This window comes from Gallus gallus, chromosome 10, assembly GCF_016699485.2.
Source record: "Gallus gallus isolate bGalGal1 chromosome 10, bGalGal1.mat.broiler.GRCg7b, whole genome shotgun sequence".
Taxonomy (NCBI): Eukaryota; Metazoa; Chordata; class Aves; order Galliformes; family Phasianidae; genus Gallus; species Gallus gallus.
The window spans coordinates 16,669,566-16,697,039 of NC_052541.1; the positions used below are offsets into that span (position 1 = coordinate 16,669,566).

At 39.8% G+C, this 27,474-nt stretch overlaps 2 protein-coding genes across 15 annotated transcripts in view; one reads left to right on the forward strand and one right to left on the reverse strand.

Annotated features, from left to right (window-relative positions):
* The window catches only part of FAM169B (family with sequence similarity 169 member B), a 266,727-nt gene extending 244,532 nt beyond the window's left edge, over nucleotides 1–22,195 (reverse strand). For 9 of the 12 annotated variants that reach the window (XR_005862587.2, XR_005862590.2, XR_005862585.2 and 6 more), the window contains exons 1-3: nucleotides 22,154–22,195; nucleotides 20,894–20,969; nucleotides 1,024–1,157 (exon numbers count right to left, since the gene is read on the reverse strand). Coding sequence is in view for 4 of the 12 variants with exons in the window: in XM_040706470.1 (XP_040562404.1) it covers nucleotides 1,024–1,157; nucleotides 20,894–20,969; nucleotides 22,154–22,180 (237 nt within the window). In the remaining 8 variants the exon portion in view is untranslated. Of the gene's footprint in view, nucleotides 1–1,023; nucleotides 1,158–12,127; nucleotides 12,349–13,259; nucleotides 13,304–16,153; nucleotides 16,304–20,893; nucleotides 20,970–22,153 lie in introns of those variants that run through there. The other 3 variants (XM_015292268.4, XM_413882.7, XM_015292270.4) reach the window with 3 other exon arrangements.
* Nucleotides 15,899–27,446, forward strand: PGPEP1L (pyroglutamyl-peptidase I-like). 3 transcript variants are annotated; one of them, XM_025154042.3, is made up of 6 exons: nucleotides 15,899–16,438; nucleotides 16,833–16,912; nucleotides 18,443–18,495; nucleotides 23,961–24,077; nucleotides 24,587–24,816; nucleotides 25,748–27,446. In XM_025154042.3, the coding sequence occupies exons 2-6, from the start codon at nucleotides 16,840–16,842 to the stop codon at nucleotides 25,914–25,916; spliced, it is 642 nt and encodes a 213-aa protein (XP_025009810.2). In that variant the 5' UTR covers nucleotides 15,899–16,438; nucleotides 16,833–16,839; the 3' UTR covers nucleotides 25,917–27,446. The 3 variants fall into 3 exon arrangements, with proteins under 3 accessions (XP_025009810.2, XP_040562406.1, XP_040562407.1); XM_040706472.2 differs by lacking the exon at nucleotides 16,833–16,912; XM_040706473.2 differs by lacking the exon at nucleotides 16,833–16,912 and having other exon boundaries at nucleotides 15,899–16,014.
* The last annotated feature ends 28 nt before the right edge of the window (nucleotides 27,447–27,474 follow it).

Here is a 27,474-nt window from a genome sequence, read left to right on the forward strand (position 1 = left end):
CTCCTTTAACTGATTTCACTGTGCTTAATTATTTCAAGAACATATACAGCACTGCTTGGGATTTTATCTCAGCCTCCTTTCCAGCAGAACAGAAAATAAGCTTCTGAAAGTATAAGCAGGCATGAGAGGCTGATGGAAGGACACAAGCCCTAACTGGGGGATCTGCGCGTGGTCAGGTTTATTTGTATTTAACCCCACATGGTCCACTAGAGGGCATTAAAAGAATACTTAAAGCTAGTTACATTCAGTGCTCAAAGATGGAAGCCAGCCACCTGAAATAGTATTCTTCTGGAAACTACTACATGTTATTTTCCTAAATTGGGGAACAATCATCACATCCCAAACATTCATTTCAACTAACCCACTTACTGATTTGATTGTGCAATAACAGGTAGACCAGTATCATGTAGAAAATGCCCAGAATTGAAGGTTTAAGCATATATATATTGGTTTTAACCAGTAAGGTTTCACATGTTGACTTGAAGTCAGAATATTTAACAGGCTGGCTCTCTCATCCCCAGTTCATTCCTCAGGTGGCTCAGCAATGGAACACATATCACTGACACCTACAGCATTTATCTGTTAGTCTCATCTGATCTGAACTGAGAGAATCCATATTCAGCATCACTGATGCTACAATTAGAAAGGATGGAAACAAAAAAATAGTCAATATAGCAATACCTTTGTAAACTGCCAGTAGAGGGAGAATAGAGCAGAGCCATGGTATAAACTGCTATCAAGCTCACATTTGATCCAGTCCTCTAAGGAGGTAGGTCAATGTGTAAAGTTCAGCTAAGTACTTCAAACCTTTATCCACACTTAGAGGGTTTTAGACTTTTAGCTTAAGCTTCTCTCTAATTTGCAGCATGTAAACTATTTGAAATAATGCAGAATTTACTGATTTTAAGAGGTTTGTAATCCGGTCACAGCAGTTTGCCCCTATTCACAAATGGACTATGAATAGAACCAACGAACTAGTTTGCAAATATCTAACTTGTAGAATGAAAAACAACAGCTTATTACCTTTTCTCCTCCAGGGATGGAAAAAATGTCAGGAGCAGATGACGACTGCTTCAACAGTTTTTCATAGTATGTTTCAGCATCTGCTTGCAGCACCTCAGGATCTCCTGCTACTGTATCTACCAAATAACGGCAACCTGCAGTTAAAATAAAACACAAGATATTTTTACTTTTAAAGCAAGGTAATAAATATGAATTTTAAAACCACAGTTTTCTTAGCATCTGCAATTTTACAAAGTAGCACCATGACAGCATCAAATCACATTGACTTTCTTTGAATTCAACAAGCAGAATCTTAAATTTCTGTAGGTGTTAAATAAATTGCTTTAAAGCTGTTAAAAAAAAAAAAAAAACCGTCAAAACACAATGTGACTTTTAGTACTGTCTGAAACCACAAGAAAACAGAAGTCCAATTCCTTCTTGGAAGGCCACTCCCTTCTGGGTTAGACCATGACCTGTTGTATAGTTAGTTATCTCCTTCTCTTTTTTGACTCATTTCAATTGGGCACTTTTAAAACATATAAATAATGTCCTAAAAATTAAAGTATTTACACACAGAAGTGTTCCCAAAATAGCAAATCCCAACTTTTATGCAACACAGTTCTCTTTCCATGTGACAGGATGCTGTAGGATATATATTCAAGGTATTTGTTAATCCCATGAAAACAAAAATTACGTACATCTGATGCCTGCCATCTAAATGCAAATTCCAAACATCTTCCTTCCTATACAAGAAGTCACACTGATCAGTGGTTCATCACCAGTTGAAGAAAAAGAACATTAGAATCAATGAGTTAGCAGACCAAATAGTATTCTCCAGGTCTTCTGTCATAGGAAGGAAATATTTTCAATTTAAGGTGCTTTCAATCAACAAGCCACATCTACAGCTCTTCTACGCCCGAAACTGAGGACAAAAATCTTCCAACACACTGGTGTAGTTCGAGTATTAATTCTGAATCCTGCATTTTTAATCATGGTTTCCCTTCACGTGGCAGTTTCAATGACCCAAGGTTAATGTGAAATAACTACGCTAATAGTAAGTGCAAAGTAAATGTCTGAGACAATGAACAGTCTCATGAGGGCCATTGTAAGAACTGTCTACATCAAGACTCAGAAACTACAGATGATGAAAGTACGATATTGAAAGCAAGACCTTTCCACAGAAAGAAGAGCATGGGATTTGCAGGACAAGGTCAGACCATTCTTCCACTGTCCCACCATCCTCCCACTGGCAGTGACTAAGATCTGATTCCTTACCAGAAGGTAAAAAACTACAACTGATACAGCATCGCCCAGCACTGCTTAAAATACGTTAGGCACTATTTTCCTGCCCTTGCAAGCAATCAGGCTTACAGCCTGAGCCTTGACAGCAAAGCTCTGTAGTCAGAATGCTGAACAGAAGCCACTGTTCCGTGACAAAAATGAGAGAAAGAAGCATTGCAACACTGCACGTTGAGTCGCATTGTAGAATCCCAGCCAGTACTTAGCTGTAGCAGTTTTCTTCTGCTGCAGACATCCCTGCATAGTGTTTAACAACACCAACCACACATACGAAGCCATAGGAAGGAAGGAAGAAATCAAGAATTTTTATTAAAGGGCAGCTAAAGAGCAGCACATAAGACTTCAGTTTAGAACAAAGAAAAATACCGATTATGCTGATAAATACTGTTCATGAGATGCTGCTTACAAGGCGTTACTCTGCCATTGTTAAGCCAAAACAACTTACTGAGTGCATTAATGCTTTCTCCTCAGTGAACAAAATAATTACCACCTTCAAGTTTACAGTAACTTTCTGGTACCTAGTATGCTTGCACTCTACAGGAATGGCAACACAAAAGAAGAATAAAATAACATCACAAATTAAATAACGAGATACTTAAAAAAAAATTTGAAACATTTCAGTAATTCAGCCTTCCATAGAAGTAATTTTTTCTCCAAAAATTGCTTTTAGACTTCCATCTAACTTGGACATTTTCAGAGTATTACACAGGAAGGCCAAGTGAGTTAGGAGCGCATGTTCCTACAAAGGGAAAATCAAAGGAGGAGGTGGGGGGATCCTTCAGGACAACACCATTGCAGGTATCTAACTTCTGGTGCCTCAGAGCGTCCTCAACAAGTCAGTCCTACTAAAGCCAGATTCTGAGAACATCCACCCAAAATTTGCACACACGTGCACTTACCACTTCTACTGTACAGCTGCCATAGGCAGTAGAAGGATCACAGAGTTCGCTTGAATTTGCTTACATCAACTGTGTTTCCCGGTTTTCCCCAGAACAAAGTGCAGAAATTATACTTCCTCTTCTGTGTACACACTTTCCGTATGCTTTTTTTGTCTACGGAACCAAAAGCAAAAACAAAAACCCTGACATAGTCTAAGTATAACTTATTATTAGGCATTTGACTACAGCAATAATTATTGCTGGCTAGCAGGACATTATAAAGTTTCCAAAATCAATAGCAAAATAATTTAAATTTGCTTTGAAGGAAAGCAGCACTATTCTCCTGTGGGCACTTCAGTCTGAGGCCCCTACCAGCATCTTGGGATACGAAAATTGCCATGTCCCAAGGACAGCCTTTTTACTTAATTTCAATTACGGGATTTCATTCAAACTGGATCTTACATAGTGACAACAAAGGAGCACGTTGTTGCAGCCAATCAGCTGACACCTAGCGAGCACATTTTCCACCCAAGCCATGTGCACAAAGGGTTACCATCAGAGCAGGGAGCGGAGGGGGGCGGGAGGGTGAGTCATAAAGAAGGGGCCTCTCGCTGCAGACACAGAGGAAGGGCCATAAACCAGAAGCAGAGTAAATTTAGAACGGAGGCCTACTGCATTAGAGGGATTCCAGGTATTCACAGTGCGGTGGCTGCCAATGTTGGTCAACACATCGTATAGACAGCTCCTGCAACAGCATGATGAGGAGGGGGTTGCAGGCAACAGACAGCTACCAGTCTTTGTCTTGTGGGGCTCCAGCATTCAGGGTAACAGAGGAAGAAGTGGATGCAGCTCTACTGAAAAAAACTTACCTGGAGATAAATTAATTAATTAAAATAGAAAACTGAATGGCTGCAATTTGATTTCGAGCATGAAGAATGGATTTTAAAGCAAAAATTAAGATGGTAATTCTTCACTCTCTTGTTCCCACAAAGTAGTCTGGGCCATACTCTCAGCTTGTATACATAAGTGCATTACCTCTCATGTTGGTAATAACTTGCCATCAACTTGCACTAAGAATCTGGTATCTGATGTGAAAAGCTGCAGCTACAAACAGCTACAGCAGCAAGCAGGCACTGCCCATACTCAGTCATCCTTATGGGATACCAAACTCCAGCACCTGTATGTATGCCAGCCTGAAACATCACAGTTTGACTAATCCATGTAAACCAAGGCCCCTTGCTTCAGTCCCAATCCCTAAAAACTAAGGGTTTTTTATTTTCGCCAGACAAGACAGCTGACTTTTATGGGCGTTCCATGAAGTGGACAAATATTTTTCTTGTAGGGGTAGAAGTCAGATGAAGTTCTCTTCACGTAGGATCCAAAAAAATCAATATGTGGGAATCCAGATAGATTTGATTAACATTCTTACATTCTGCTCTGGGTAGATAAATAAAGATTGGAATCACAAAACAGAAGGCAATATTCCATCTTGAACTAGAAAATTATTTCTGTAGACTAGAGACAGACCCTCATCATTACAGATTCAACAAGACTGTCATCTGATCAGTTGAAGTAAGCAGGAAATATTTTTCCATGGGCAAAAGAATTTATTCTCAATACAACAGAAAACACATGGTGCACACACTTGTATGTGAAAATCCACAAGTGAAACTGCAGAGTGCAGGAATGCCCAAAGGTAAATGAAATGCTTCAACTGATTCTTTTTGACAATTCTTCCACATCCCCTGCAACTCAACTCTATATTGTAATAGAAATAACTTAACTAGAATACAGATAACTGTAGGCTTACATGAACGTGATGCTCCAGCAGCTGAAATCCCTATCACATTCCTCAGGCTCTTTTTGACTAGACTAGTCATTTTAGTACCCTACTTGTTAGCCTTACCATTTTGTCACTGCCTAACAAATCAGTTACAATTTGGGACACTCAGTTCCATCTCTTTGTAAAGATGTTTTAAATACCTGTGTAAATTTCATATTAGTATGTACTGCCAATATACTTAGTTCCTTCTGATCATGAACACAACGCATCATTTATTAAACAAGACATAGTTGTAGCTAAAAATTTCACTATTCCTGCATTCATATGTAGCTTATCAATACTGAGTCGGTCAGCCATCACACTGGTAACACAGAGATTTCAGACTAGACCCACCACTGGGTTGACAAAGACAAATTAAGATGAGCTGATATTTCCAAGAAGGAGTTGAAAAGAGCATTTTAGAAATTTGTAAGAGCATTTAAGATGCAGCCAGATTTGTAAAGCAAAATACATCAACCTCACTGTGGATGAAGCATGAAACGAGAGTTACGTCTGAAGTAAATTAATCATTTATCCTACAACTACTTTTTCATGTTCCACAAACACAGAGAACGATACTACATGCATCCATTAAGAAACACATGTTTACAGAACAGCCATCAGTCACCACACCATTTGTCTGTACTGTGCATCCATTTGTACCTATCTCTGCTAATTGCACTGCATTCACGTGTAAAAGAATGAAAGATGTGGTTCGTAATGATGTCAAAAAGATATAAAAAAACAATGTAACATTTCTAAGTTTTTAGTCTCAGATGTTATTCAATTTTGCCACTTGTAATGCTTGCAATAGCAGCACTGGTTTTATTTATTTATTGGCTTTATTTGCATGCCAATATATTTCACAATTTAAAAAAAAAAATCCCACACTTCAGCAGATTTTAAGTGCTTTTGACAGTATCATGGGTTTGTGCTGTCCAAGAAGCATTTTCCACTTTTTTCTTTAATCAAAAAACACTTTGCAATATGTGACAAACATATGTACACCAACACAAAAAGACTGTATGTCATATCAATTCTTAGAGGAGAATGGTTCTGTGATTGAAAGAGGAAACTGAAACCAGAGCCCCTACAATTTATTCCTACCACAGGTGTGTTTTTGTGGCCCTCGACAAATCACTTCATCTTCCATCTCAGTTCTTATCTGTTAAGCGTATGTCTTATCTGCCACTTCAAAAGGCTGTGACGTTTTTCTTATCAGTCTCTCCGAAGTCACAACATAAAAAGACAAATTATGTAGCATGAATCGTTCTCTGTTCTCCTGTGGACTGCCACCGCCACTGAAGCAGCAAAACCACGATGGGTCCAGGACCTGAAGACAACAGTTACTGCTCTTGTAGACTGCGTATATGTAACAGAAGCACTTTCCACTAGTCTCTCACAGGAGCAGGAGCTCTGGTGAACAGCAGTGCTTAACACCAACTCCTCCACTCCTTCCAATGAGCTTGAGCCATGCATGTGGTTATCATTAGACAGCCATATTTGTTTAACCTTGCAAAGGAAGGAAGAGGTCTTTGGCACACTCCCAGGAATACATGCAGAACCTGACTCTCATATCCTGACTTTAATCGAGCAAGTTCATGTCAAAAACCCAAGTTCTAGTGTAAGTGAAACTGCAGTATCATAACAATGTGTGATGGCAGTGGAGCTAACGGGCAAATGCTGTGGTGTGATAGTCGGCCAACCTGGCAAGGCAGCCCTTAACCACATGCTGTACGTCATTAATGAAAACAGTGCTCTTCCCCACTGCATCACTTTTCACCATTACAAACAGAGCAATCCCACTCAGAACATAAAGGATGAAGAAACCCACACTGACATTAGCATGTTGCTATGTCTGATTGAAAAATGCCACTTATGTATTAATCATTATTCTATCACAATTCAAATGATGAAAAAAGATAAAATAAATACAAGTTTCTGACTGTAGATAATTTTCTGCTGTGAAATGCAGAAATGAAGGCAGAAATGTAGGGAAATAATCCTAATAGCATTCTCAGTTAAGAAACCAAAGTTTAAACATGAGTTCAGCTGTAGCTATACATATCATTATTGCAAGTCCTGTCACTCAAACGCAGCGCAGATCAAACATCAAGCATTCCAACCGCAGGATGCTGTCATATTAGCTATCCCATTCACACTAATACATTTTTACTACTAATTTAGGAAAAGGGAATAAAAAAGCTCTAAGAATCCACATAAATTCAGCAGAATGAACATAAGCACGGGCGTCCAACAGCTTCCATTTCCACTTTCCTCAAGGAGCTTTGGAGGCCATCAGAACCTCGTGACATGACTGGGGTCTGTGTCCACATCTCATTCAGTTTCCAAAATTTGTCACAGTAATCTGCAATTTATGAAATGTAGGGGGGAAAAAAATAGGCAAATGAATTCAATAATTGGTTTGATTATTTAGCTATTTTGGAAAACTGCCTGGATGGAACCACGTTGTTTAATATGCTTTCAAATGGAGGAAAGCAAGCGTACACTGGAGGGATCACAAAATGGCGCTGACCAACCCTAACCTGCAGCACTCCCACACCTCTCACAGGTCTCATCTATGTGTACTTTCCTTCAGAAAGATTATTAGCAGTGCTACATGTAAAAAAAACTCAAGTCACACTCAGTTCATAGTACAGATAGATTAAAACACATCTATGTAAACAGCCTACTCCTGTCATTTAACACACAAAATGCACATCTGGCCTGGCATGTTTTGCACAAAGCTCTAACCTAATGTAATTGAAAAAAGCTGAGATACTATGGCCCAGAAACAGACTTTTATAAAGAAATACTGCAGTGTGCTGCAAAACTATGGAAGTGCTACCAGCTGTAACCATGACATATCTGAACTCATACTGCTGCACACGTAACTGCCTTTTTCACAGAGCATCAACGCTAAAAAGAGGCAGAGCTTAAAGAATAACCCAGAGAAGACACAGTCATGAAGTGACATTGAGGACTGCAACAAATAAAGCCTTTAAGGTTCCAGTTCACACAGGGATTTTGTCAAAGACATTTCATTAATGGGGTGAGGTTGCTGCGAACACCTCTGAATCTGTGAACATCAGAATGAGGTTCTCAATACGTACTGTTTTCCATACAACTAAGAAATGGGCAGACGTGTTTCTGCACAAGTCTAACTGCAACTGCTGAAGGCTGTGGAGGTAACAGTGGTAAGGATTTTCTGGGATATCTAAAGAACGTCCACATTTGCCAACTCGATTATTCATCCACCACTAAACAAAATCAAATATGCAAACAAAGAATGAAGTTTTTCTAAACAACTGTGTCCACATCAGGGGCTTTTTTCCAGCACAGCTCTGTCACTGATACAACTCACTTCATCATACCCACAGCCAAAATAGCTGTGCCAGCAGAAATTCATATTGCTCAGCCTGACCTCAAATTAGAGTTTGACTCTCAAAGAATGGGAGGCCCCGAATGACACTGAAATGTATCTCTGAAGTACATTCATTATTCAAAGAGGTTGAATTGAAGGAAAATGACAGAAAAGATGCAGTGAACAGCAGAAGAGCTTTTAGGAATTACCGGTTCAAATGTGATAGCATTAATTCAATACTTTACAAAGACGGAAGGCAGAGAGGAGGACACAAACTGTCTAGAAGTCATCCCACAGTATAAGGGAAAAGAGGAAGATAATACCTCACATCGTGATAAACAAGGAATAGCGAAATGGTAGGAAATGACGAATGAGTTTGGAAAACGAACTAGCATGAAGATGATTTCATCCCACTGGGAGATGCCAGACAGATTGCCAGCTACGACCGCGTCAGAAAATATCTGCAATTTAGGACCAAAGAGCATTTAAAATTACTACTGAAACAGCCACCCTCGCAAACTGGCACCAGGACTAAAGTTTAAGTGACATGTCAATGACATTTCCCTGTTACTACCTTCACTCAGAGCACATGTGAGGGACATAATGCCACAGGGCCTACACGCAGCCTTTACCTTCATCGCATACAAACTATGCCAGTACAGGTGGTAGATGTAGGATACCTGAAAGCCACGGTCTGCCATCAGTAAGCACAGTGTTCCTCATACAAATGAAGCAGTAATGAAAATATGAGACAACCAGACAGATTTTCAGTTTCAGATCCCCCATAGATTGAGTTGCAAACGCTTTCCATGAGAAATCTGCTGCTCCCACCAGTAAAGCACACAAGTCTACCTAAGACAGCTCAGCAGCCTTCCCCCAAATTACTTACAAGTGCCAGTTTGTACAGCCAGATTAATCTCAAAATAAAGCAATTAATTTAAGCAAAATAAAAAGGAAACAAAAAAACACCCCCTCTACCATAGTAATTTACACATTAGTAAATTTATTATGCAGCTGCAAATTAATATGTCACCTATACTAGCTATCACAAGCCTCCTAGTCTGTCTTGGAACTTCTTGCTTTAATAAACAGCTGCATGTAGCAGAGAAAATATGTAAACGTCTTTCTTGTTTCTCTGTGCCATTGTGTCAGCTGTTTTACATGTCTTTGAAAGTGCTCCAAAATCAGCATGGTTCTGCTTTTTCCTTTATTTCATTTTGGGAGGAGACAGAAGCAGAGAAGGAAGGACAGGCTGGCAATAGAGAGCTAACTCCACACTTGCTGTGCTCTTGATAGTAAAGCTGAGATTGCTTAAATTCAGTTTACACAGACTCTTCTGTAAGGACAAAAGAAACCACTGATGGTGGTTAAAAATGCAAAAGGGTTTGATTGTAATGCCTTGAAAATCAGCCAAAGATATGACTTGGGTGGGGGGGGGGGGGGGGAACACCAGGCAGCTATGACCAGAATGGAAGAAACAAGGAAAAACACATGGCTTGACTTCAGAGCAGAAAATTGACTTAGGCTTTGCATAAGCGACAGCATACCTCCAAGCTTGCCTGATCCACAGCCTGCCTGGAATGAGAAAATGTAGTCTAAAAGCAGAGCCTATTAAAAGGCATAATGTTTCTAAATGGCATCTGTTGCGTACTAATAAGCATTACTTAAAGGACACAGGCCTTAAATTGCTACCAAACGTGCACTTATCTGAAACTGCTGCAAGGCAATCATTACAAAAATGTCACATGACACCATGGGAATTTGAATTTGATAAGATGTTTTTATTTAGTTTGGCTTGAAATCATTACGCAGAAAAAAATATGGAGGCATTTTCTGAGACTTTGAGACTGTGGAACTTCACAGGAATGAAACACTAGCAAGAACTACATCAGCAGAGCCATTTGCCATCTGTTGTTGGTAATACTATAAAGACCAGCCACCAGGCAGCAGTTTCAAAGGTTACAAACAACATTTTTAAGCATCCACAGACCTCTCCAGTTAAGTGAGCAGGACAGTTTACTTTGGATACTGGTGACCTGAGGGTCTGCCAATCATTTTGCAAACACAATATGTAAGGACTGTGACTAGGGCATGCCACTAGAAATGTTTGGGAGATTCTTGGTGTGCAACTCCTATACAATGCAGAAAATACACAGCAATGTGTTCTCAGCAGGTTCTGATAACACACTCGTAGGTGTAAAGGCTACACATCTTCCCCCTTGAAATTTAAACAGGCAAAACGTTCTCCTGCGGTTTGTTCTCTTATACTCCCTCCCCAGGGGAAGGTGTACGCTCACTGAAATGCTATTATGAAAAGAGACTCAGATTTGTTTGCTGGGATTTTGAGTGTATTTTTTATTTTAGGAAAGTATTTTCAAGGAGAAAGGATTTTATTTCCTGCTTCCTTTCCTTCTAGGCCATAACTACACACTTATGTTAAAGCATGGTTACAGTAACCTGCCTCCCCTGTGGCAAAGAAAGTAAAAAGGTTCTTGAAACCCTTACCTCCTAGAAAGCATTCTCCTCAGTCAGAGTAAAACTCTCTCTCCTCCATAGATGATAGTTATACTGAAGGAATGAGGTTGCTGATCAGACTCTAAGTTAGAACCTTGCGTAGGTCTTCCAAATGTGCATCCACACTATCATGATTTTGAGTTTCCACCTTTCAGGGTGCTGCCCTTCCACTAACTGATTCACATCGAGGCAGATGGAAATTTAAAACTCCATTAGTGCAATTGTTAAGCTAGATGTATGGGTCTATCATGTAGCAACCACCCACTTCTCAGGCTCTGGAATCATATAAATGCTGTTAGGCACTGATTGTCTTTTGCAGCCTTGCTGTTAGATGGTGAACACATAAAACCTGACTCTCAAAATGCTCTGAAATAAGAAAAATACTTGTGAGAAGGCTGAATTTATAACAAGAACATCCAGTTCTATGTCAACGTGTGGTCTGCTTTTCAATGGCAAGGTTTGTCTAGGATCTATATGGGAACTTAGAAACCTTGCATGTCTTGCTTCATGAAAAAGTTACAGGAACAGCTGACCTCAAGAACATGCAGAGTTGTACCACCTCATTATAGCAAGACATAACCTGGAAAGTACCATTTGCACAAGAAAAGCTAATAGTTGAATCCAATATTTTCTTGAAGTGTGCTGTATGCTCAACCTGTACTCATTCTATTGTTACATATGGATATGCAATTAATTGAATAACTAAGTCAAAATTCAAATGATGGCTACAAACAATGACATCTGTCCAAGGAGAGGAATAACTCTTCCAAACATTCCATTTAATGAAGTAATGAAGAAATCAGGGGAAAAAAAAAAGTAGATGTACGTGAAGCACCCAATGGTACATTTGCTGAGACATGAAAAACCAAGTCCCACTCATTAGAGATATTGTATTTAAAAACATGAGCAGAATTAAGAATATTCAAAAAAAAAAAAAAAGAAGAAGAAGAAGAAAGAAAAACAACACCCAATCATTATCAATGTTTGACCTCCACAAGTGGCTGACAGGAGGGGAAAAAATAGAGCATTCTGACCACAGCGCATTTAGCCATGAGCAGTTAGAGGAACTAATGAACAGCATCATTACCTTACTGAAGGGGATGAAGTAGGTGCTTTAGATAAATGGTAGCAACTTAAAATGCGTTTCAGAAGATAAATTCACTTTCTCTCCATTTACCTGCTGGTGTGACAAATTAAGAAAGAAGAGCATAAAACCAGAGCAAGAGGGAAAGCAGTGCAAAAGCTAACCGAGGGGATGCAATGGGCCCTTATCCAAACGGCGCATGCACGGAGATTGCTGGAAGAGCTCCTCGTCAAATACACACCAGGACGCCTCACACACTGGACTGCCTTGGAAATCTGTGACAGTTTGCGTTGAGTTGGTCCTAAAATAAGAGCCCCAGGCACCAGCAGTGGTGCCACCTGGGCACTAGCCATGTCTATTCGCTTCAGTGTTGCACCTGGAAGGCAACCCGCAGCTCCCCCCGCTGGGCTCTCAGAGCCTCTTTGGCAGCTGCCACAAACAGCACCAAATCTACGGCCGCTGAAAGCGAAGGGGCAAAGGTTTTCTTTTGAATTAATCATTAGAGACGGCGCGTTTCTTGTCCTATATCCATCTCACGATTAACAAAGAATTTTCTAAAGGGACAAGCACCCACGTACCACAGAAAAAGCCTTCTACACCTCCTCTCTACACCAAAATAACCCAACTAAGTGTTCGTCCGCGGTCAGAAAGCAACGTGCTCCCCGCTCCTCGTGTCCCCGACGCCATGTTCTGCTGCCCCCCGGGGAAGCGCTTAAACACAGCCCGCAATTTGGCCTTAAAGACGTATAAGTGTGCTTAGACGGTGCTCGCCCTGCTCTTTATTACTTCTCACACGGCGAGCCGTTAGGCCACGTGCTCCGCACGGCGGGACGGGACGCCGGGAGCCCAACAGGGGCCGCCTGAGGCCCCTCCTCACCTCAGCGATCCTCTGCAAAGCTGCGCGCTGGGAGCATGGTCGCGAAGCGCTGGGGCTCGTCCTGCCATGACCCCAGGCGACGGAACAAAGTTTTCCTGGAAGGCCCGCGACTTTGGCCGCGTTTTGGCCGCTTCTTCACAGCGCCACGGCGGGCGCTGAGGGGAGCTCGGGGAGCCCGCCGTTCCGCAGCGGCGCGAGGACGCGGCGCGAGGCTGCGGGCAGCGCGGGGCACAGCGGGACGGGCGCCGTCTGCGAGCACCGCGCCCACGCCGCGCGGGTGAGCAACGTGCAAGAGCACGAGGGAGGCGAAGCGAGCGGGGCGGCTGCCAGCAGAGGAGCCGAGCGGCGCGAGAGAAGGAGGGGAAGCCGCGAAGTGCGCGGTTGCAGCTGGCGGGCGGGCGCTCTCCCTCTCCTCTTACCAGCGGCTGCTCGATCTCCTCCCTCGGCCTCCATCACTTCCTCTGAGGCGGGCTCCCGGCACGCGGCCCGCCCTCGCCCCGGCCGGGGGTGGCGGCGCGGCCCCGTCCCTCAGTGCGGGCGGGACTGGGAGGCGGAGCGGGGGGCGGCCGGGGAAACGAAGAGACCGAGAGGGGGTTCGGCTGCGGCGGGGATAAGGCTGCTGGAGGCGGGGAGAGACTCCGGCTGCAGACGCCCGGGCTGAGGGTGCAGCCCCTGACCTCCCCTCGGCGAGCACCAAAGCTCGCTTCTTCCCTTAACAACACGTCAGCATACCTCTGCACTCCGCTTTTGGCGCAGATCGCTGTTTTAGTCCATGTGAGGCGACATTTCCAGGCTCTTGAGGCGGCTCGCACTGCTGTTGCACGCTCTATTCCCTGCCAGCGCTGTAAGAGAAAACTCCACATGGTTGATCTTCCCTGGAAACGTTTTATAAACGGACCAAAGATTTGCTTTGTCTTATTGAGGAAAGGAAATACAATGTTCCCCTCGTCTGCAGAACAAGAGCAATCTCAGCACTGACACTCAGTCACACAACCGCTTTACAGCACATGAATGCATTTCAATGCACTGTATTCCATCGAAGAGTGATAACCAGGGTTTTCATAGTTGAGTTGCTCCCATTTCTCCTTTACTTCAGGATGAACGCCATGCCGATCGTATTTGTATACAGCAGGAAGAAAACAATCAGTATTGAGCTGAGTCAGCTGTGTCTGTGATTTACTCTGATATCCTGGGCTCGTTTTCTTAGTTGTGGATGAGGAAAAACACGCACACCTCAAATACCCATAGCTTACAAACACATAAACATATGCAAGTGCTGATATTGAAGCTACACTCCCTACTTTCTCAGAAGTTTCAAGAGTAGCTTTGACTTCATTTGTTTCAGAGTATTCAGATCTAGCAGATATAGCTATACTGTGCAAGAACAGCTAATAAATCACCTACTATTTCATAGCACTGTCCTCCATATTGATCCGTAAAGCTGCTATAATGTCCTTAACAAAAATATTCATCATTTCTTATTCGGGAAACTGATATAAGCAACAGTAAGTCTTAAATGTTGCTTTCTTCCTTGCGTGTGCATTGTTCGTTAGGCCTTCCTAAAGAAGGCAGGCTTCACTTTTTGGTTTGTTGGTTTTTGTTTTGCTATCTTTTTTTTTTTTAATTAACTGATGTCTTTTCTTTTTAAGCACAAATCTGAAATAACTATGAACTGACCCGTATGTCATCACGCTGTTTGGTATCACAGGCTAAGTATTACAAAGCAAGTGGTTACACTGAAAAAATAATTGGTATGAATCTTGATTGACCTAGGAAAAAGAAAGACAGTGGAATTGTAAATGCAATTCACTGATGGCAGTGCCAAATTTTGCCTTATTTAAAGCTGCAGAGTTTCTCATGTTTGCTTTATTTGCTGCTCCTTCAGTCTCCATGGCCAGTAAAATCAGTTCTGCAAGTTTTATTAGCCAGGGAAAGACATGGGTGGTAGAATCAGCGTTGTTTTATCTAAAAGAATCCAGAAATTACTCTCGCAGTTCAGGAGGATTCAAAGGACAGAAAAAGCTTGTAGCTCCAAACCCTGCTCGGCCACCAGCCAACCCAGGAGAGCTCTTCAGGGATTTTCTCTCTCATGATCTCATAATTACCATCTCTCTTGAGAATATATAGTGACTTTCTAATCTTAGTTTATTTCTCTCTCACACACACACATGCACATACTTCCTACTCAAAACAAAACTCAGCAAAACCTTCTGCCCACATAGTTCTAATTCCCAAGAGGACTTTCATATGCTTTTGTTTCGGGCAGTGACAATGTGCATATGTTTTGATTTCAGGCCCCCTATTGGTTCTTGCACTTGAGTTTAATGAAGACAGACCAGCTATTAAACTCGCCAGTTTTGACAAGTTAAAACCCTGCCTCAGGATTTCCTTTGACATTTTAATTTGGACTGAAGTTCTGTAATGTGTTGTCCATTCAATCTTACCAAGTAAATATTTTGCTTTAGCAAACACATATTTTCCTGTTAATGTTTATTTTTTAAGTGTAAGGAGCTTGGAGAGCTCAATAAATAATGTAAGATAGAGCTGAAGATGAGTAAATTAGATAAGTGCTGTGAGAAAGAACAGGAAAGTTACCTCTATGTATTTATAGATAGTAAGAAAAACCCTAACAGTGAATAGAGTGGAAATGGACAGGTATGTGTTTGTAGCTCAGTAGTTCTTTATGATTAAAGTGAATTACAACAGTGATAAAAATACAATATCCACAGACACGTGCCAAAAGTGACCCAATTAGTTTTGCTTACTTGTATGTAAACAGTTTTCTGATGCAAAATATTGCTGGATATGTTATTGCTGGGCATTTTGCAAAAAGTTTCCTGGAGCCTTTTCCGCTCTTCCCAAAATACTGTTGTTGCATGCCCCACTTGAGGTACCCTTCTGCCTTTAATATGGAGGTGTAACGATTTGTTTTGAAAGTTACATGGAACAGAAATCATTCCTCTAATGTGAGTCCCACCTCAGCTTTATGAAAACATTTTCTTCATCCAATAGAAATCTGCACGCTTCAGAATGGTTTGAATCAAAAAATAGATGCCCCATATGAGGAAGTTGCCACAGATGCACGAATGCCAGTACTGCTGTTTGGAACTTGAAGTCGACGAGATTTTACCTTTTCGAGCATGGATTCCAATTCCAACATTGTGGTTGTAACTGGTAAGATTTTTATTTTTTATTTTCTCCTTTTCACTAGAGAAGGTATGCATACATGCTTGATCTCTGTCATAAACAGTTCCTGGAGGGAAAAACGGTAGCAAACGGACATACTTACAATTCCAAATGGAAAATAACTTACTGCTGTGCCTTCTTAAGATACATGTCAGCGGAAACAAACTGCAGCATGCCCTCTTTACTGCCATCCACTTTGGTTTGTTGTTCATTCTCTCCATGTTTTAATCTTTGTTGACATTCTCTCCGATCCAAACCACGTAGCTCAAGGCAGTGCAGGCTAGTATTAGATAAAGCTTACCCAAAAGGAGCTCTGAAGCAGCAAAACCAGGTTGCATCACAATGTCACGTAGTCAGTGTCCAGAATTAGAACAACACGTGGCAAGTTTCAGGGTCTCGGTGTCACGGCAAGGTAAGAGAAATTTAAACAGTAGATGCTGCCTCATCACTGCTAAACCAGACCATTGACTTTAAATATATCAAAAGAACATGTGCAGCATAAGGGACAGAATTTGTTCTTTTTCTTGCTGGCTGTAGCTGCTGCTGAATTACAGTGGCAGAGCCACCAGCTAGAGACTTCTGAGCTTTAAAAGGTTAAAGTTCCTAAGGAATGCTGCTACTCACTATTCCTCTCATTGCCACTGGCTCATCTAAAGGCAATCATTACACATATCTTGACATGTGAGTTGCAGGATAATTTTCCACTGTAGGTCAACTGAGGACATAGGAATGAGGTTGAAGCTACATCAAAGAGATTTGCATCTTGCTGTTTTCAATTAAACACTTTTTTTTTTTTTTTTTAATAGCTGCAAAATGGGCAGAACTCGTTTGGCTTGCTCCAAAAACCTGCAGTTGAAAAGAATGGAAGTGCAGGAGAGAGCAAGAGGTATTTGCTAACCTCTTAAAAGGCTGACAACCTGGTTCTCTCCTATGATATTTATAGCACATACACTTGATGGGCACACTTCTTAGCACCTTGTCAGGTTTTTTCCTCCCCTTACATCGCCATTTAGGTACAGAAATGTACTTGTTCAAATGCTTTTAGTCTAGTGTGTCCCATTAGAGACACAGGTGCATCTTCAAGCTATTACAGAGATTATCACAGCATGCCTCTGTCACATTCTCACCTGCTCATAATATAAACCTGCTGGCAGTGAGCCCAGTTTATTATATAGTGCCTAATAATATTCAACCCTTTAGCTCTTGAAGTTTTTGCAGGAATTTCAGTACTGTAAAACTCTCCTACATTTATTTTGTTACACAGAACAACTTATCCCCAGCAGTGGACTCTTACAGCCACAGCTGAGATGTATGTATTTAATTAGAAATTATTTAATAGCTTTATTATAACTCTGCACACATACAGGTACTCCAACACGCACAACAACTACAGCTTCAAAATGGGGTGTCTCCCTAATTTCACTCTGTAAAACTTGTCAGAGAGATTTTTTTCTTCACTATCAATGTGAAATGTGTGCTGCTTCCCCTATCCCAAGGAAATCATTGCAACAATACAACTACCTCCAGGCTTTTCATCATATTAAAGAGAGAAGATTGAGCAGTTATTATCAAAAGATTAAGAAATGTTTAAAATGTACCATTAATTATTAAAGCTGTTATAAACTTGCATTTAAGCTCAACTATTCCCACGTACAAGTAGCTTTCAATTTGCAAAAAAGTAACCACATGCTGTCGGTATTTATTTGTCCATTTGTGGATTTTAAAATATTTAAAGTGTAAAGCATTAAAACCATTTCACAGACCAGTTTTCCTGCTGCCCAGTGTCTAACACTGCCGACACAATGGACCGAGAACAGGAATTGAGATTAATAAAGGCGGTGGGAGTTTTCCATCAGACTTTTAAATGACAAAACGCCCATCCAAATCAAAGCAATTTTTGTCTTTTTGTTAAATAAAAAAGTATCTCACCAAAAAAATTGTGAAATTAAATGAAATCAAATGTTACTCTTTCAGATGTGTACTTTCATCTTCCTGAGCTCTCACCAGTAAGAAAGGTATAATGACAGTGACCTGGGAGTGTTGATACCAGTCAATTTAATTTAATAGTAGTATTTCTGTGGCTAATGATATTCTCCCAACATCATCACCTACATGAACAGTTCTTTTGGCTCCAGAACATTTAGCAGCTTCAGTTAAGTTTACCTCATAAGGATTGTAGGATTAGCTATTATGTCAGCACATCTGAAAAAATTCAATGCTATTCCCTTAAATGTTATAGAGGCTAAATTTTTATATATATATATATATATATATATAAATCAATATATAAATATATATATAAATCAACCTCCATAACAAAAAATATTAAAGTACAAACATGTGGTCATGTACCTGTTGTCAGCTAATCTAAACTTGCAGTGCAAGGATAAGTAAAAGCACCTTCTTTCCTTTTCAGGTTTTGGTCCCTTTAGACAATACCTGGTTAATTCTAGCTGGGAAGCAGTGAAGGTAAGCATGAAAAAAAGGGAGGGAGGTGTTTTATTTTGTGGAGATCCAAATAGAATCTGTTCCTAGGCTTTCCATTCCTTCCAAGATAGTTATTTCTCTTCCTAAACAGAATTGTGCCTTTTGGAACAGACACAGAGGGAAGAGAATGAAGAAGAAGTGCACGTGATTTGTAAGATTTTTTCCAAAACACTTTGTAAAAAAGTTAAAAGGACATTTTTTCCTTGTCTGTAGTTACTGCATGTGCCACAAGTTATCTCTGCCTTCTGTAAACAGACCGTGATTCATTTTATCGTGTCTATGTGAGGTGATTTCTTTCTTATACAAATGTAGCCTATGAAGTTATTACTGCCTACTTCAGGAACACAAAATGAAAGCAGGTCTACTCTAAGTATGTTTTCACATCTTAGCTTTGCTTTCCACTTTCAAAGGACAGCTAAGTCTGCAGTTAACACTGAAAATAAAACCATTCCGATTTCTCCCCGCTCCAGACACCTTGACTCTATCAGTAGCTGCAGCATGTCTAAGATGGAGTATTGAAAATTCCTGATTATTTCCTAAGTATGTGCATTAATTAGAACAATTTTAGCTGGGTGGTGGTTATATAAAGACATTGTTTGGATACCTGGCTTTCAGCACAAACTTTTTAGTTTCAGTTATTTTCAAATAATGTGTGAGTCTACATTTAGTAGCCAATATCAAAAACTTCCACAAATAAATTATTTCCCAGAACACCATTATTCTTTTTTTAAAATTGTGTATATCTTAAAAGCTAAGTATAACTTCTGTATTTAAATATAAAAAACTTCTATATTTAAATATATCTACAAAACAGATATCCTGCCCTAGTAGATAAGACACTGTATGCTACAATGTGATAATTTACTAGTATATGGTTATATACTGTAATACTGTAGCTCTATCTGAAGTGTGAAAGATTACAATATACACACTTAAACAGTAGGAACAACTACAGAGATTTGCTGAGTATATGTATGAATTACATCTAAGGTTCAAGCTTTGACCCTCGACCTGCTAGCACAGACAATGGCCATTCCTTGGGTTCCGTTACTTTCATAAAGTGTTTGTGAGCAGAGTTATTTTGAAAGGGTCTTTCACACAAGTTTTTATCAATCTTAGGTAGAAAGAAGGTTAGCAATGAAATCTGAAACTAGCTGGAGAACAATCGAGGTAGTAAAAACTAATCAGATAATATTGGTAAAATGGAAAGTTAGACACATAAAACAAACTGAGGAGATTATGGTCTATTAGAGGAAGTGAAATAAGCCCATAATAATTAATTTTGATTGATCTGGACATTGAAATGAAAAAGACAGCTATAAGAAAATGCTAGTAGTGATAGAAAGACTATGGCCCTACAGGACTACAACTGTATTACAATTTTAGGTGACAGCTACTGAGGATCTGTCCTGAAAATGAAGCGCAGGCAAGTCAAGATAATAAAAATAACCCAGGAACTAGTAACTATTTCCAAAGACCAAGGCTTCTAGCTTTGCTGGACGAGGAACGCCAAGTATTTGGTATTTGGAAGAATAAATCTATCATTACCCTAAGTCATGAGGGATGTTATCCCTGTAGGCTAACAAGAAAGAAAAAAAAACCCTGTGTTTTACCTTTCCACACCCCAGTCATCACAGAATGCCCATAAATCATCTCCACTCCAACTTGAGATGTGATCTAAACCACAAATATTTGCCAGTTGACAATATTCTTGCTCATTATTTCCTGATTCCTATTGGTTCTAATTTTGGATGCAATATCACCCACCTCTCAGTGAAAATAAACCACGTTATTTATCTGTAAGCAAAACAGCCCAACACCAAAACGCACTGATGAGCCTTCTGTAACAATGCCATACACTCGCTATGCCAGGAAGTTATATAACATGAACCAAGCAGTCCATAAGGAAACAAATGTCAGTTCTCGTGTATAGAGTACAAATCCATTTCCCTCTGAAATGGTTAGTTTAGAAGGAGCATTTGTTCTTAGATTTCTTATTGATACTATCTAGCAGTGCACTGTCTCACATTTCCTCTTTTATAATACGAAATTAAAATATTCAGAGCATGCAAGCATGGGTTTGCATGAACCCAAGTTCTCATCACAGTACAAGACAACTAAGACACAAAGCACCCATCAGCATCACTTCTATGGATCTGTCATTCCTCAGCAAGTGCCTCTTGAGTGTTTAGGAAAAGGGATAATCAAAAGAGTCAGAAAGTACCAGCAAACCTGTCAATTCAGAGTTACTGAGAAAAACTTCAGGGCATTTATAGACACTGTCACATGGCCCAACATAGTTGTCTAGCACTAGAAAGACAGCATCTCTTTTGGAAACATGTCTCACTAAGTTTTTCATGGTTCTTACAACTGCACTCACCTGAAATATACCCTCCTGATACATGCATGAAAGCTCCACCAGCACCTCTTATCTCTTGAAGTGCAGAACATTCTCTCTGGAGGAAAACAACACTAAGAGTTAACTCCACATTTGCAGACAGATCATATAGAGTTATTATAATGTGTTCTTCAGAACCACATGGGACCTTCAGAATCTCAGATCTCCTGAATCATTTATTCTATATTACGGACCAGTGGTCCCACCTAATACCCCTTGATCCAACTCCATTTCTGTATTTCCTCCAGAAACCTATGTCTGGCACTTGGCAGCTAAATAACCTATCAGAGCAACCTACCATCAAGGTCGAATTCCCCAGTTAATAGGGCACAAGTGTAAGTTGAGTGACAGCATTCATAGCAATTAAACTGTTAGTGCAAAGAACAGGTCACATTTCCAACTGCTTCTGGGAACTATGTTTGATATCAGGAGACGAGGATCAGATCTCTCGTCGCAGTTTTTCATTCTGCCGCTGACCATGTGGTCTTTGGAAATTTGTCATTCAATCTCTCTGTCTCTCTCCCTCTCTGCTTTAGTGTCATCATCTGTGAAACTAAGACGTTGCTATTTAGTTCCTTCATTTGTGTTCTGGAACTTTCTTACATCCCTAACACTTTAAAGAGATATCTGCAGGATTAAAAGAAAAAAAAGAAAAAAAAAAAGACTTGTTTTGGTTTCTGCATCAACCTCTTTCTGAATGAGGTTCACAAGATTAACACAAGCAACCTACTTCCCCACCCCCTAACTTCCTGGCAACCCAAATCTGTGAAAACTCAAAGAAGACCTGTGAAATGTTCTGGAGTTTTCTAAAAGTTTAGGTTGTTTGTCACACCCAGAGTAACACACAACCATTGCTTCTGACCTCAACTGCTCTGTGCAAATCACTTCTCTTTGGAGAGGGCTACATATGGGCATGAGCCAGAACTCCAGTGAATTGTGGTTATGATCACAACTCACCAACAACTCCAGGTTGTCAACTGATAATACTGGATTCTATTTTCCTTTTAGAAAGACTTTCCAACAACAACAACTTTGTTTTCTTTTGAACCACTTTTCCCATCGACGAAGAAAGTTCTCCAAAGCTTTTATACTCTCTCAATGTTTCCTTTGCTGTTTCAACTACAGCAGACAGACTGTTTACTGAATTAATTCACCAATGTGAGATTCAGCATTCCTTCTCATCTTCAGATTCTCACATTAAATGTAAAAATCATTTTGGTTATGGCTGAGACAAGTAACAACCTTTTTTTTGTTCTGTTTGCTCAACATCTGGTGTAATGGGGTGTAAGTCCATGGTTAGGATTCCTAAACAATAAAATAATACACATTATTGACAGCATGCTACAATTTCTTAGGACAGAACCAACTACCATCCTTTGACGCAAATTCCCAACCCTGGACTACTGGCCAGCTTCTGATTTTGTCCTGCACAAAAAGTATTTCTGCATTTCTCCTATGACGGAGACTGACAGAACCTCAAACCAGACAGCACAAGAAAAGAATAGCTTACAATAGCTTAATAACAACTTACTTTGGGTCTTCTGATTCTAAACTAAAGTTGTGGATAGTCAAGTACTTTAAGTCCTATAGTTAAAAAGGAAGAATCTCATTAAATGTTAAAATCAAAAATGTTTGAGAAAATAAAATGCTAATTGTGAACCAGCTGGGGTTTTCTTTTTTGGATGCTAAGACACAGTACAGCATTCTTAAGCAAGATGATGCAATGGCCTCTCAAAGACTGTCAGCGCCCAGAGGAAAAAAAGGCTGGCAGTGTTCTCTAAATGTGTTTACTTCCCTGCAGGCATTGTTTCCTTGCTTGTGTCAAATAGTTTATTGAGCACAGCTAATCAATGTTTCCGCTGACAAGAAAATTGGAACAGTTTATATAGGAAGCCAGTGTTGAAGGGCATATTTCCCAGTTAACTCAGCCCCATCCACGCAAATATCCTTAGTAAGAAAGGAAAGCTTAAGGAAACAATGACATTGAAAAAGTTACAAGTTTCTCCGTCCATCAAATACTGTTCCTGGCAACTTCTTGCCCATGCCCTGCATAGAAACTCAGAAAATTTGTACACTTCTTTTGTAGTGGTCTACTAAGATGTAACAGATTTTCAACAACCATTTTGCTACACTGGGACAAAGCTTTCAGTCTCAGTTGTATTCTTTCTGTATCCTGCCACTGCAGTACTTACATTCTCCGTAAAGGCTTATGGCTTCTTCATTAGCCCTGTTCCACTGACAAAATGATTTCAAGGCATTACCACATGATGTTCATCCTCGACTCTTATTTAGACCACCTTCCAAACATCTAGCCAACGTGCTGTTTTAAAGGATACCTTTTTTTTTCTTTTACCTTAAGCCTGGGCATATTTTTTGTTTCCTTTGGGAAAAGGCCCCATGCAGAATTCCAACTAAATAACAAAGAAGTAACATCCCAATAAATAACATTTCCTTCTTCCATCAGGGAAACATATTCTAGATCAAAAAATTTAATTCTTATTTCAGCACACTTCTTCTTATGCTGACAGTCACTTCGAGCAGAGGTTACCAGAAACAAGTTCAAGACAGCAGGTGGAATGTTACCTAAGTGACATCTAATGAGAATTCTCTCTTATTTGTGTCTCTCCAGAAGCACAGGTTTATCTACTTTGTCTTTCAGAGGAACAACTTACCTATATCAAAGACTACTCGATGTGGATCTTTTCTGAGAAATTCTGTATTTCATGGTTCCCCATGGGCCAGTCCATATCAGGACTGCACAAACCACACACTGGAGGCTGAGCATCCCTTTGGAAAATATAACCATGGCTCAACATGGATGTGACATTAACCATTCTTTAGCACAGTTGACTTTTGTTCAATAAAGATGGAGAGCTGTCATGAGACAACTAGGTCTCACTGCGTAGACCAAGGAACAATAGAGCTAAGCAGTGTTACATTGCTCTTCTGTATCCTCTCAGTTGAATCAGCCTGATTTCTGTATCACATTGAGAAATCTAGTGTTCTTACACTTCCATCATAGTTGTTGGGTTGTTTTTTGTATCTATAGGAGCTGTCCAAGAGAGGCCTTGGAAAAAACATAGATCTTCGTATCATGCAACTACCAGTGGTTTACCAAAAAGCAAAGGAACAAATCGTCAGGATATGGACAACTCTTCATCCAATCGTAAGTAGTAATAAAGTTGGGTAATTTTCCCCTTCATTTCTAAATAATATTAGTTTCAGTAAATATTTAAAAATCTCCAAAAGATTATTGCGCGATGTGCATCAGGCAGCTCTGGATAGTGACTGTTAAAATGGTGATGAAGGTTCCAAACAACTCTGGAGCACACATTAATTAGCATGCCACTTTCATCTGGTGCCATTTAAACAGCATAACTGCATGCAGAACAAAGAAAAATACATCCACCATAAATTGTAGGAAAAAAAATGGAGAAAAAAAAATTCAGCTTTGAAGTGTGGAGTTGACTAGACACAACAACAACAAAAAACAAAAAACAATTTTGTTCTCATTTATAATTTCTTATCAAAGTTATCTTGAAGCATGAGCTACAGCAAGACTTCCCACCTTGAAGACACTATTTCACATAATGCTTGGCACTATTGCATTGCATGCTTTCAAAAAACAGGTCTCATTTTTAATTTCCTGTTATTCACTCTGGTGGGAAAAAACAGCTTACTGTTCACGTTGGGCTGGCTTCATCTGCCAAAGCAATCATCATCCTTGAGCAGTGTGGGAAGAACAAAGGCTATGAAGAGATGGATGCTTGTGGTTTTCACCCAGAAGGTGGCTGTTGCATGCTAAATGGTCCGGAAAAGATTGAATCGACAATTAACATGAAGACTATCTGGAAAAATATTTCAGTGGAAGGAATTGATATGATCTTTTCCAGAGATGCGGGAAGGTAAACACTGCATATCGAGGTCTCAAAGTAAAAGCAGAAGTAATTCAATCAGCTCATTTAACCTTGAAGAGTCTCTGCAATGACTTCTCCTCTAACTAAAATCACTTTGAAGTAAAGACTTCCAAGTGTCACAGGTATAAAATGAGGACAAATTTAAATTTTATGTAGAGAAGCTTTCATGAAAAACAACAGTCAGTAGACAGTTTGTCATGGATTGCAAAAGAAACAAGTTTCAACACAGCACACTGCGATTAGCAACCCCAGTATAAACCTGTGCTATTAGAATCTAAAAGCAATACTGACTAGTAGGAGATTTTAATCTATTTTTCCCAACCGGGAGAGATATAAAATGTAAATACACACACTGAAGAACAGAGCAATTATAGGTACCTTTAGAACAGCATCTGTGATCTCACTGTATGATTCAAAATTTCTTCAGCTAAAAGGAAAACAAAGTGATAGTTGCTTTTTTTTTATATATAGCTGATCTTGTCCTGTGATTTCAGGATATGAATCTGCAAGCTAAAAGGTTAAGGTGATAAACAACAACAACAAAAAAGAGGTTAGTGGTGAGCCTGTCTGGCCTACACAAACAAACTTTCCTGATGTGCTGTAATGGTATGGTGATAGTTCCAGGGAGCTGCATTATCTTTCTCGTCTGACTTAGCTTACAGAAACCTAGAAAAGAATGCATGTCTTATGATTTATTTATGATTATTTAAGTTGCTTCTGAGTGTCTGAGAAACTAAGAATCAGATTTGGAATAACTGTTTCTCAGACTAGTTTTATTTCAGCATTTCCTTTAGTCAGTAAGCAAATACATTTCTAATATTTTTGTAAAACAGATCTGGTTTGGCTACTTAAATATTTTTATTTAATCAAAGTTTACTGTTTCTTAATTCAGGTTTCTGTTTTGTTCATTGTATTTCAGGTACATCTGCGATTACACCTATTACACTTCCCTGTATTACGGCAGTGGAAGAGCAGCTTTCATCCATGTGCCTCCATTATCAAAGTCAGTAACAGCAGACTCTCTAGGAAAAGCATTACAGACAATTATCTTAGAAATGTTAAAACAGTGCTGGGAACAGAGGGAGTGAGATGGAACGTGAGAAAAAAGGAGGTTTCTTAAAATGGATTTTCTTATCTCTTAAAAGTAGCAAATCTAATGATTATTTAAAGCCCTTAAAGATTTTATTCCAGGTTATTTTCAGGGAAATCTCCTTACAAAAACCAAACAACTGTTTCCATCTCTGCTAGAAAGATCTTGAGGGGAAAAAAAAACCAACAAAAAAGTGACAGTTTGTAACACTGAGATTGCTTCAGATTTAAGAAAGTGCAAGAAACAGGACTTAAACGTGGTTATACATTTCCTAAAATCTCTTAAAAGCAAGATTTTAAAAAACTAATTAAAAATAAAAATAAAAAACAAAACAAACAACAGATGTCAAAAGATGTTACTACAGATTTGCTGAATCAAGATCCATTCTTACATCCTTAAGGACATTCAGCACTGACATCACAAAGTTCCCCAAGTCCCTGTTCAAGTGCAGTGACACATTTTCATCTAATGCAAGGTGCCCATATATAAACTTCAAATATGAGGGAAAAATAAAACACAGGTAGAGATCCTGTTATTTGAAGATTTTTTTCAGCTTCTGTATCTCTTTGAGACCTGCTGTACGTGCTGGCTTTCACATACAAAATAGGCTACGGATCTGGGGTGACTTAAAACAAAAAAAGCTGGAGCCTGGCAGACACTGTAATGCTACTTGAGTTCCAACTGCCTGAAAACAACATTTCCCCAAATTCTCAGCATATGTTCCAAAGGAAAACACTGCTGTCCTTCCACAAAGCACAGCACAAAGACAACAGTCTTTCAGTACAATGGGTCATGCTACTCCGGGATTTATACATCAAAATCAACAAGCTAACTTGTCCCAAGAAAGGCAATCAGTGAAGCACTGTGCAGCGGAATGCTATGGCACATTATCTTTCTTACAAAACAGGAACCAAATGAGATCCCAAGTTGTAAAGCTTGAGATCAGACAGTGACAGATCACTTCTGAGCTTCTCCCCTGCCAAGCCAGGCTCCTCAAAGTCTCAGACACGGCTATATACAGAAGCACTGCTCTGTTAAGGCTGGGCAAGACAGAGGTTTACAGTGTCTCCTCTTTAGCACACAGGGAATGTCAATGCACAGTTTTGCTTGTACCATGACAGACAATTATGACATAAAACTAGCACGTATTTTTCAAAAACAATCACCAGAACAGAACAGCAGCATCTCCACGTGGACACCTGGGATTTTTCTATGGGAAACAAAAGCTCATTCCTCTAGCGCTGTCAGTAAAAAGGACAAGAGACAAGGATAACCTAATGGCACAGACACCTGAACAAGCTCTGGGCCACCACTGTGCCTTAGTCAAGACTCCGATGACAAGACTCAGAGAAACTGTAAACGCCAAGATAATGCTAGTTTTCTTGTCACCATTTTTCTAACAACCTTTGCAGACAACTGAAAACTTTGTGCTGGATGGTTGAATGCCTCATGTATGCATCGCTGTAACAGCAAATTAAACTATTTCCTTCAAATAAATAAATAAAAGTGCTTTCCTTATTCAAATGAATCAAGTTCCATTGAAAAATGGTCCAAAG

Bases quoted from the DNA above. Each gene is read 5' to 3' on its own strand.
- PGPEP1L (XM_025154042.3), top strand. From the start codon at position 16,840: ATGGGCAGAACTCGTTTGGCTTGCTCCAAAAACCTGCAGTTGAAAAGA. The intron at 16,913-18,442 runs GTATTTGCTAAC...TTTCCTTTTCAG, and splicing joins AGTGCAGGAGAGAGCAAGAG to GTTTTGGTCCCTTTAGACAA. The intron at 24,817-25,747 runs GTAAACACTGCA...ATTGTATTTCAG, and splicing joins TTTTCCAGAGATGCGGGAAG to GTACATCTGCGATTACACCT.